The 12,154-nt window shown below is 38.3% G+C and overlaps 1 protein-coding gene across 4 annotated transcripts in view; it reads right to left on the bottom strand.

Moving 5' to 3' along the window:
* Positions 1-1,717: 1,717 nt before the first annotated feature.
* Positions 1,718-12,154, bottom strand: part of MELK (maternal embryonic leucine zipper kinase) — a 59,885-nt gene continuing 49,448 nt past the window's right edge. For 2 of the 4 annotated variants that reach the window (XM_014468061.2, XM_023744038.1), the window contains 5 exons: positions 11,576-11,807; positions 8,509-8,605; positions 7,328-7,496; positions 4,365-4,468; positions 1,723-2,235 (listed from right to left, as the gene is read on the bottom strand). In XM_014468061.2, the coding sequence (XP_014323547.1) occupies positions 2,058-2,235; positions 4,365-4,468; positions 7,328-7,496; positions 8,509-8,605; positions 11,576-11,807 (780 nt within the window). In that variant the 3' untranslated portion in view covers positions 1,723-2,057. Of the gene's footprint in view, positions 2,236-4,364; positions 4,472-7,327; positions 7,497-8,508; positions 8,606-11,575; positions 11,808-12,154 lie in introns of all 4 variants that reach the window. The other 2 variants (XM_006102678.3, XR_002826234.1) reach the window with 2 other exon arrangements.

Below are 12,154 nucleotides of genomic sequence, written 5' to 3' on the forward strand. Positions count from 1 at the left end.
TGCTATGAAAACCAGGTGACTCTTGCAAAGTTGACTTAGAGAAAGGAGACAGCCACCCCCACCAAAAAAAAAACACTCAGGGTAAACTTCTATACATCTTGGTGCTGGCCAGTGTGTTTCTGGTTGAAGGCCTTACCACCTTGACGGCAGAATGATACATGTATTCTTACCCATATCCCACCTAGCACCAACTATGAAGTTCAAATTCAGTAAATGTTGACTGAGTAACTGAACTCAATGAAGTTAAAAGTGAGACAAGAATGAATAAATATTCAACAAACGGCATTGGGTCAACTGGATAGTCATTTAGCGGCCATTAAGTTTGGTAGTGGAAGGACTGGGAGTGGGGGGGCGTACCTATCAGGTATCAGATTTGCTTTGACAAGATGACTCCAGGTGCAGACCGGTTAGGAGAATACTGTGGAGCTCATCTTCTGGGGCTCACTCTGGGCAGACTCTGTGCTATGAGCTGCACACATATTCTGACAATTCTTACAACCACTCTCTGAGGAGGGCACAGTTTTTCTGTTTTACAGTTGAGAACCTGAAGCTTTTAGAAGCCAAGCAATGGCTCAAGGTCTCCCTGGTAGGATGTAACAGAGCTTTTCTAATAACTGCCATTTCAAACACCAAAAAATTTTTAAAAATCTGCTAACAACCCTGAGTTCTCTTCCACTTAAGGACATACTCCCACCAATGTGGGTGGTGGTGGCATTAACACTCCCTTACTCGTGGTTGCCTAGGGCTGTCAGATGGGGAGTTGGGAATAACCACTAATGGGTGCAGGATTTCTCTTTAAGGTGAAAGAACCCTTGCCAGCTCTGTTTTGCCAATAGTTCCGTGGAACATTCAAGATCCTTCCAATTCTTTCATCACTTATTTCCTGGTAAACTTTCCACCCTCACCTCCTGCTACTTCCCCCTGGCACCACCTGCTGCCTCCACCCCTAAACACACCAGGCATGCCTTCACACAACTATGCTTGCTGTTGAGAATGCCATACTCCCTCTTCCCTTTCTGTTGACTCATATATCCTTCAGGACCAAATGCTGTTTCCTCCAAGAAATCATCCCTTTCTCCTCCAGGCAAAGTTGAGCATCCCCTCTATGCTGTCAACATGGCTTATGCATCTGCCCCTGCGAATACTCCTTGAGTTTACTGGACAGTGTAATCTTCAGCCCTAGGACCTACTGCTGTAAGAGCTTAGTAAATGTTTACTGAACAAAGCACTCCCTGAGTATTGGCTAGAAACAGTGCTGTTTTTTCTCCAACTAGTTTAATTGGTAAAATCCATACAAATATAACTTGAGTGCTGGCCTTTAGAGACCAATAAAATGAAATAAAAATACAAATTTGAGGCCAACATTAAGACTTAAGAAAAATTACCATAAAGTAACATTTCATGGAGGTTCATAGTTCAGATACTTATCATTGTTGACCGAACACACTTACTGAAGTCAATACTCTTTTATTCAACATATTAAATGTGTTGTTTAACTCTGGTAACCACAGCTGTGACTTAGTTAACGATCTCAATAAATCCTACTTAAATCAGAGACAGGAAAAAATTATGCAAATGAATTCTTATCTGTTTTTCTGCCCAAGGCATATTTGATAACAGATAAAACATACTCCAAATAGTCTCTACTTAATAGTCAAGAAGCCATTTGAGGTTTTATTTGAATCAAAATCAAGAACAAAGAAGAGGAGAAGCCTGCGACAGTCACAAATGGTTTTATTTCAGAAAGAAATTACACATTAAAAGGAGACATAGTTAAGAGCCTACATTCACATATGGAAGTGAATCTAGGGAAGTCAACAGTTGCTAATACACAAAGCCATATGATTAAAAAAGACAGAACAGATAATGACAGATGGGCTAGCCTTAGATTCATCCACAAAATAATATCTTTTGTTTAAAAACAAAAATATATTGGTCTTTAAGATAGCTCTTTGGAAAGGAGTTTCTCATTCCAATGGACTTTGAAAATCAAACCAATCACACCAGTCTCTGTATCACACCCACCCTCACCCAGCAGCATGGAAACCATCCATCAATTACACCTTGCAGCTAGACAGGATGTCTTCCACTAATCTCTTGTAAACCCAGGCATCACCCTTAAGCCGCTGCCTCCTGATACCCACCACATCGGGTTTCTGAAGCTGGCATACTTCTAGTTCAAACTGCATTGTCACTTTGCCAAAATCTGACTGTGTTTGACACTTCAGTGTATAGCTGTGAAAAACAAGATAAGAAGCCAGTTAGTAGGAGAACCATGAATATTCTGTATAATACAAGAGATTTCTAAGCCTCCTGGAGGCCAGTGGAGAAAATAGACCATTATTTCCTATTAAGCAATATATTACTGCTTACAGCTTCCAAATGGCCTAGCTATGCGTTTGTGATGGAGTACGACTGGTGTTTTCCCAGAAGCTGAACTAGGATCTGAAGAAAGAATAAAGATGAAAAGGCTTTAGCAGAATTCTCCATTGCTCCAAAGAAAAGCCCTTCTTTCATAGCTAGACATACCATTCACGCTCAAGAAATCTTCTGGCACCCTTTTATGCAACTCTTTCAACAGTGTAATCCGTGAACATTAGGCCAATTCCACAATGTTCACAACAAAGCAAAGCTCAGGGAAGATTAAGAATATTTTTTGCATGCACCTCATCAGAATCTTCTGTCTTTCATATAAATAAGGCTGAAGCCACCAACCTGTCAGAGGACACATGTTTTTGAGGTTTCTCCAATAGTAAGAAGAAGTTACGATTGTCACCACACTTTATGGCAGGGTTATAAAAGAAAGCCCAAAGAGGTGGTACATTCCCATAGCTGAAACGTTCGGCATACATAATCAGAACTGCATGTGACCACCTCTGACAATGGAAAGGCCAGACTAAATGAAGCCTTAAACACAGCTTAAGAAACAGGTATGTTCATAAAAAGCTGCATAAATTGAATTCATGGAAATCTGTTTTTTATTAGCTTACATTATATTTTAGTTGTATTTAATTGTCTTACTGATCTTCAATAAACACAAACAATATCCAGTAGGACTGATTTTACATTTCAGGTCCCTAAATATTTAGGGGCACACAATTAGGAGCTGGTTCGCAGAAATGTGCAGATATTTATTACTTGTATCTGTTATGTATCATGAGGTTTCACAGAATATCATTATTTTTCTTACTAACTTAGTTATGTGTTTTGGGGCTTTATTTCTTAAAAATAAACAGTCAATATCAGAAATGCCTAAAGGAGTACAGTTATGGTTTCTGATGGGAAAATGAAGCATTTAGTCATAGGAAAGAGGAAAAGCAATTCTTCTGATTGGAATAATATGGACTGTAACTGAAATTGGTAGTATCTAATGAACATATCACTGAAAAACAAAGAAGGTAAAAAGAAGAGGATCAAGGCAAAGACCTTCTGGTTGATCGGGAAGTTAGAAGAACAAATTATTGGTTAACAGCCAGTTAGAGATCTGCTGAAGCTCAGATGATAAAGGAAAGATCCTTGAAAGTTTCTGATATAGATCTGGCTAGCGGTTCTGAAACCATTGCTAAACCCCAAGCATGAAGGACAGGTCAGAGTGAGTTAGATGTATTCTAATGACACCTAAGGAGGAAAGTCAAAGTTCACATGAGTGCTCGCCAGCCAATGCGTACAGAGTGAAAAGTAAAATTACTTTTGCAAAAGATTGATTCTTAAAATCTCATCTCTTGATTGACTGGCCTATTTAAATGTTTTTATTAAATATTAGTGGATCTTCTTAGCTGTGTTAAAAGTAACATTTTAAAGAGACATAACTGAGTGGAAAGGCTTGGAAATAGGAACATCTTAGGTAAGAGAGAGGACCAGGCTGTTTAGACCATGAGATCACAACCACTGAAGCTTTGAGGGCAGAACACTCAACAGTGGGAAAGTCTTAAGGTGAAATGACTCCCAAAGCACTGAAAGCCCAAACACAGCAAGTCATACAGAGAAGGCGTCTATATAAAGCCTTGATTTGTCTGATGAGGCAGCTTATAAATTTAGATTACAATTTATAAATATTATTGAAAAGTAGACCATGAAAGAAAAAAATAGGATGTAAAAGAGAACTGGAAGTTGTTCAGATTTTCCTATTTTGAGAAGTCTAATTTTTAAAGTAGTGGCAGAATGGGTACTTTCAATATGTCAATAGCTCATGTAAAACAGAAGAGAATAAATTATGAACAATGACACTGTCATAAAAGCTTTTTGAAGTGAGGTGGGAGAAATATATCTATTTTTTTAAAGGGAAGAACAGAATCAACCATGTTTTCTCAAAGCTCAAAAGACATCAAGTAATAAACCCAACAGCCTATCAGGTTGCTTCTTACCCCTTCCGCACAAAGTCAACGTGCTTCTTTGGAAGAATAGACATTATTTCATTCAAGAGCTGATCTGGATTCACCAATCTGGTTGTAGTCACATTATAGTGAAGCTTAAAAAAGAAAAAGGAGTGAGAAGTCAATCTTTATATCAACAGAAAGACTATCCTGCCTGATTTAAAGAACCAAAACTCCTCCATGTAGTACCATTTCAAATGAAAATATTTCAAAAAAAATACTGAAAGAATTTACAACGCACTCTTGGTAAACTGGATTAAGATGGCACTGGGAAAGCTTGGAGAAATCATGTTTATTAGTAACTGTTTACGTATCATCCTTTTAATACTTTTATCTTCCTCTCCTACCAATTTTTTTAAAGAAATAAATATTAAATAATGTCTATTTGTTTAAACTTTAGCTGTTTCTCCCTTCCTGCACTATGACAGTGACAGTTACAGTCCTGAAATGTAAACTGAGGGAAAATGAAACAAATGCCCTCGATATTTCCATTTGTATAGAGTTGGATATGTTTCCTTAACTCTTTCTTGAGTATTTTAAAAATATTATAGAATCCCAGGGCTAGTTTCCTTTTAAATAAATGTTTTTTAAAAGTCAGTCATCTTGCCTGGCTGGTGTGGCTCAATGTTCGAGCATCAACCTATGAACCAAGAGGTCACGGTTCAATTCCTGGTCAGGGCACATGCCTGGGTTGTGGGAGCATGCAGGAGGCAGCCAATCAATGATTCTCTCTCATCACTGATGTTTCTATCTCTTTTTCCCTCTCCCATCCTCTCTGAAACCAATAAAAATAAAAATTATAAATTTTTCAATTAAAAAAAGTCAATCATCTTGATGGTTTCATAGGTGCATATATATTGCTAAAAGTATGTTAACTGTACATTTTTAAGATGTGTAATTTACTATATGTCGATTATACCTGTATAAATCTTTTTCTTAAGAAAAGAGTCAATATAAAGAAAATACCAGATAAATAATAGGGGAGATGAGATGCTGAGATGAAGGCGGGTGCTCCATGACTGAAGCTGGGAACCCCAGCTTTAGTTATAAAAGGAACAAGTGGCACAGCTACAATGGGACCCTCTATCTCCTGGGTCCCAGGGCTCTTCCACCAACTAAATCACCTTTGTTCAGGTAACAATACACTGAACACTTTCAAATTACAATTTAAGTGATTCCTTTTGTAAAATAATTAATCCTACTTTACCATTAGCATTTGATAATTGCTTAGCTTCTCATAATATACTATTGGACAAATTTCCTTAATTTTCTTTATTTAAAGTTGTTCAGGAAAATGGCACTATGGTTTTCTTAATCCCCAAGTCAGGGTTTGGAATACTTTACAATACTCTCCAACCAGAGAAATCTCAGAATAAAAGGATAAAATATACCTAATAAACAGCCATATGTAACATAAACGTTTTTAGTGTATTATATAAGGCAACAATACTAATGGATAAGTCCTTTCTTCTTCTACTTCAAGACAGGACATATATGGGATCTCAGAACATTCTCCTCTGAAGCACCCTTCCCCCCAACAGCTCAGCATTTTCCTTTCCCCAAACCTACCCAGATTTGCTCAAAATGAGACTCTCAGTGCCAAAACGAAACACAGACCCAGTCCCCAAATCATAGGGAACACTTGCATTTTCCCCGCCCTCCTGTGGGTCCACACCCTTCTTGAACATGTTTTATTACAGCACTGAGCTTTGTCAGAGCAATAACATCCCTGCCTGTTTCCACGGCCACTCTGAGTCTCACACGGACGTGGGCTGTGTCTTATTCGTCCCTTACCTCTTACTTCCCAAAACAGAAATGTCATTCATTAGAAGTTTGAATGAAAGCTCGGAGAGAATCCAAGAGAGTAAGAAGTATTTTATATCTACTAATAACTTATTTTACTTTTCCTTTCCCACCAAATATAGCGCCCACCTCACTGACACATTCAACCTTTTAAAGCAGCGGTTCTCAACCTGTGGGTCTCGACCCCTTTGGCGGTCGAACGATCCTTTCACAGGGGTCGCCTAAGACCATCCTGCATATCAGATATTTACATTATGATTCATAACAGTAGCAACATTACAGTTATGAAGTAGCAACGAAAGTAAGTTTATGGTTGGGTCACAACATGAGGAACTGCATTTAAAGGGCCAGAAGGTTGAGAACCACTGTTTAAAGCATAGTGTGTCTATTAAATGCGATCCAAACCCCTTAGCCAGCCCACATTCCCAGCCTGTTGCTCACTATTTTCTTCACACACACCACACTCAAAGTTCAAATGAATTCAAATATTCAAATATTCTATGAGGGCTTAAAAGTTATCCATGTGTCAGGGACTCTTCTGTGGTGCCAGAGATACGGAAGACAACTGAGCTCAAGTCCCCATCCTTAAGGGATCCTTAAGGCAGTTGCTCCTATGTCCCATGCTTCCGCACCTCCATGTTGCCTCAGTGATTAATCCCTCTACCCCAACTTGAATATCTGAATTCTAGTTATTCACTCCTTGAAAGGGGCGGCCATATCTAATTTACCTCTGCAGTCTCAAAACCCATTGCATAGTAATATGCATATTTTAGATTCTCAAAAATATTAACTAGCCCTCGCCAGTTTGGCTCAGTGGATAGAGCACTGGCCTGTGGACTGAAGGGTCCCAGGTTTAATTCCTGTCAAGGGCACATGCCCGGGTTGCTGGCTCGATCCCCAGTGGGGGGCGTGCAGGAGGCAGCCGATCAGTGATTCTCTCTCATCATTGATGTTTTTCTCTCTCCCCCTCTCCCTTCCTCTCTGAGATCATGTAAAAATATATATATATATATATATATTAACTAAATGCTAAATGAGTAAATAAATTAAAAAATACTAATCCATTCATTCAGTACTTTGATTTAAGAAAAAAAAGGAGTCCAGCTAGGAGTCACCTTCTGAAATCCACATTAAAGACTGAGTCCACTTACCTTTAATCTTCTCGGTCCATCTTTGGCACAGCCCTTCCTTTTGCTCCTGGTAAACACAGTAATAACCTTATCCAAGCCCCTTTCAAGGCTCCCAAACACTTTGGTTCCTTTTCTTTTTGGAGTGTCCTCTACATGTGCTTGGTTGAGATCCAGTTCCACTGAGCGACACCTTAACGAAACAAAACACAAAATCACCCCCGAATAGAACTAGGCCTCCTGCCCACTGGGGCCCTCACCGGCTGTGCTTGAGGTGGGCTAGGTGGGCCTCATTTGGGTATCCCAGGGCCAGCCCACCTCATTGCTCAGGGAACACAAAAGTCATCTTCTACTGAAATTTAGCCCCCACCCTTCCCCCCAGCCAAATGCCACTCGGCAAAACTATTTTTCCCTGACCTTTAAAAAAAAAAAAGTCAAATATACACAAAAGTTGAATAGTACAATGAACAATTGTTAATATTCTGTCACATGTGCTTTCTCTATGCATATAGATAGATAATAAATACATTAAATACTAGTATATGTACAACTCTGCCGAGCCATCTGAAAGTAACCCATCTGAAGACATGATATTCACTCTGAAACACTTCCGCCTGCATTGCCAATAAATAAGGGCATTTCCTACATCGCCACAATACCATCATGACATCAAGAAAATTAATAATGTCATAGTATCTTCTAATACCTAGTTCAAATTCTAATTTTTTCAATTGTCCTCAAAATTGATCCTGCTTGAAAAAATAACTATAAAAGACAATGAAAGGTCATCTATGCTACAGAATCACTCAACAAGAATGGGTTTTCTTTGAAACACTTTTTAGTATCTTTACTATTTTGAGCAACTGCTATCTGTTAGTGAATGTCTATGCTCTATTGGCAAAAGTATAGAGAAAGGTGTGCCTCAGAGAAAAAAACTACGTGGCTGGGGCCAATGCTGCTGTCTTCCCAGCCTGCTGTATTTTAGGTTAAGGTGCCAGTCCTTCCGCTGATGAGTTTCACAATTCTACCCCATGAGGAAAGCAGTGGCAATGGCGTCAGTAATGGCCAAAGACCATCCTCAAACAGACATTCCTACAGTCGGACAGAATCTTCATGATGGTTTGCCTTAACCAAGTTTATCATATATGAAAAAAGGAAATCTGGTTGCACATACTAAAGATCAAAGAAGTCTAAAAAACACTTACCGCCTCTCAGGGCTAATGACACCTGTCATTAACTTCTCTGTTCCTGCGGAATTTACTGGCATTTTAATTGGGGTTTCCTCCAGGCACTGGTTTCTAACTATTAGAAAAACAACAAACACAAACACAAACCAGAGTTGACATACTGTGGTTTCAAAATTTCTATCAAGAATGCATACATCACCCCATTCCGTGACTCAGAAATGTAATCACTTCGCCAGCGATGCTAAAGCTACAATTCTGTAAATAAACGTTTCCATGTGATTTATAATAAAAACAAAATCGTTTTGCTTTGCATGTGTGGCTCTCCTTTCTCTTCACTGCTTATTTTATTATAAATATCATGGCAGAGCTAAACAGATCATATAAATACAGATTTTGTGATTAATGATTCTCCTTTCTATAAATGAAAGTCAATCTGTGTTTACACAAGGGCCCAATTTATGTCTTTAATTGATATAGTACTGAGAGGTGTTAATTCAATTCACCGCTCAACTCAACCTGTTAGGCCAGTGATTTTCAGCCTTTTTCATCTCATGGCACACATAAACTACTAAAATTCTGTGGCACACCAAAAAATATTTTTGCCTACCTGACAAAAAAAAATAGGTATAATTTTGATTGATTTTAAAAAATAATAGTAATTACCTAAACTTCTTTGCTCCAAGGTGACTTTTTAAAAACTCAGGTGCCTATACTTGTATATAAGGATTTCTGATATCAAAAACTAACCAATCAGATGAAACCTTATTATGGGATGTGACCAATAAGATGTGACTCTATTATATGACCTATATATTTATGGTTCAAGACAAAGCATTCACATTGAATGACTATTGTTGTATTGGCTGTTGTCATTTTTTTTTTTGACAAGGCAAGGGAAAAGAGGTCAGTGTCCCTAACTAAATAGTCCGGTATTGCAAGTTTTTAAAATTCTTGCGGCACAGAGAAGTGTCCCAGTGAAAGTATGACAAAAGTTATTAAAGAGGAGTGAGCTGTGGCTATTTTTATATTTCTTATTCCAGAATTTTGTTTTATGCTAATGGGGTATTTGTATCCCATGATACAAATATGCATTAACAAATCTGGTTGCCAGCGATTAGTTCACTTTTTGTTCATGATATAAACCTTGTAAGCCTTTAGAGATAATAATATTCACTTTATAAAATATGATACCGAATTTTTGAAAAGAGATCAGAGGTTTGGTTTTGTTTATGACTATTCAGCACTATTCTCACTGGTTCTACAAGAACAGGAAAATAAGATCAATCAACATCTGTGAAAAACAGTTTTCATCTTTGTACACTGAGAGTATCTACTACCATACATAGTTATCCTTCAACAAGTTGTCACTGACTGGATTATACAGGATCCAGAGAAATTAAATTAATGTTTATGTCAAAAGTGACTCAGAGCAAAAGTAAAATGCAAAGCGCTAATGGAACCTATCAATTGGGGCTCAGACACTCGCTCCCATAGGCAGCTCTTATGTTTAAAGAAAAGCAGCCAATTATAGTTTTTGACCAGAAAAATGTTTCTCACAGGGACAAGTCATGTAAACTTTATGATTATAAATTCTCAACTATCCATATTTTAAAACCTTCAGAAATACATAAAAAGCAGAAAATATCAATGATAGAAGGGACAGTAAGCATCAAAGACTCTTTCTAAAAATGCCCCAAATGAGCTGAAAGTCCATCTTACCTCCCTGCCCAAGCCACTCACAAAGGATGTTATACCCTTGTTAAGAGAAATAACAGAAGAGACCCCCCCTCACTGGAAAAAATTCAATAGCAAATACTACTGAGGTCCTACTATGTGCAAATGTTGTCTCACTGAAACCTCATATAGGCAGCCACACACTCATCTCATCATCACTGCAAACTAGCCTCACAAGTTGGAGGAAAATGTTGAGTTAATGAATTAGAGAATGCAATTAACAGGACTTCCAGCAAATATTCTGACAAAGTTCTTCGTATCTTTACATGTAAGTAGACCTCTGGAACTGGCTATCAGCCCCACTGGCAAACTGGAAGCACAATGACAGGATGTGAGTTGGCAGCAGTTCCATGGCAGGGTTTCAGAGTTTGGTTTCATTAGGATGTTAACATAACAGTATTAGGTCACAATTGCTGGGAAGAGGCTAATAAAGTTTAGGTGTCATTTTAAAAAGTGACATAGACTAAATCATAGTAAATAAAATCCCTTTAGCCTTTAATTTATTCATTCCTTCATTCAACAGATATGGCCCCCATTATATACCAGGTATTAAGCACCTACTATGTACTACAATGAACATAGCCCCTCCTATGTACTATGCCATGCTGCAATACAGACAGAAGACAGTCTCTACTCTCATGACACTATCTTATCCCGGTGAGACCCAGTACTAGAAGACTAGGTTCAGTTCTAGGCAGTTTTAAGAGGCACACAGACAAAATAGAATATGTTTAGATGAGGTCAGCAATAAAAGCGCTGAGGTGTCATAAAGGAAACAGCTTAAATAACTGGTGATGATAAAGCTGAGGAGAGGAAACCAAGGGAAGTGAGAGCTGCAATGTGTGGACACAGATATCTGGAAGGACACTGCAGCTTTTCTCTGTCTGCTGGAGCATGGGCGGTAGCACAACGCAGAGCCGGATCAGACACCAGAACTGGAGGTCCAGATGCATAACAAGAGCTCCAGAGAGACTTAGGTTTAGTCAATATAAGTGAGAGCAAAGGGCTGGGGCAAGCAGGATCTAAACCTGGATGGCCTTGGGCAACTCCTTCACTCATCTGAACCTCAGGTTCCTCAGCTATGAGAAGGGCCGTGGATTAAATGAGCTCTAACTTGCCTTTCAGCTTTGATATTCTATGATGCTATGATTCAACTTTATCTGTATAAAGTTGAGGAAAATTAGAAGTTGACTAATATGCTTTCATTTCAGCTAATCAAAATAACACATAATAAAAAAGCAGGCAGACTTCGCCTAGAGACTCCTGAGAGCAGTGCTAGTCATTTCTGACCTGTTATGCATTCACGCAGCATGGTAAGAAGAATGGACTTTAAAGGTGTTTCAGCAAATACCTTTCGAGGGTGTAGTGTAATGATTTGGTGTAGTGAGTATTTCTCTTTTATGCTGGTTCTTATTAACTGGAGTCTTTGGCTCTGGAAGTACAAAGCCATCTTCATTCTTTACAGCAGACTTGGGAGTATATATATTCTCTTTGTTCTTTAATTTATTGGCAGATGCTTTGCATGAAACTGGAGTTAATGATTTAGATTCCAAACCGTTTGATTCTGTCCAATGCTTGGCAAACTGGAAAAAAAATCACTAGATAAAGTACAGTGAAGAAAAGTCAATTTCTTTACAACATGCTTTCATCATTTGTAGATTACCTTGTAGCATTTTTACTAAAATGAAATACTATCAAAAGGGTATTATTAACGATACCAAGAAATTTGAAAATGTACATTCCATTCTCTTTAGTAAGTGTCGATCACTTCAGTCTGTTCTATTGTCAGGTAATTTTCAACATGTTTCAGGCCAAGTTTTCACTCAAATATACCCCGGGCCTAGGCAATATTGAGAATGACCACAAATAAATCCTTAAAAATTGCTTCCTATACCTAGATTGTCATGGTCTGTCTCTTAATATGTACCAA

Source organism: Myotis lucifugus, unplaced genomic scaffold (assembly GCF_000147115.1).
Source record: "Myotis lucifugus unplaced genomic scaffold, Myoluc2.0 scaffold_424, whole genome shotgun sequence".
Classification (NCBI taxonomy): domain Eukaryota; kingdom Metazoa; phylum Chordata; class Mammalia; order Chiroptera; family Vespertilionidae; genus Myotis; species Myotis lucifugus.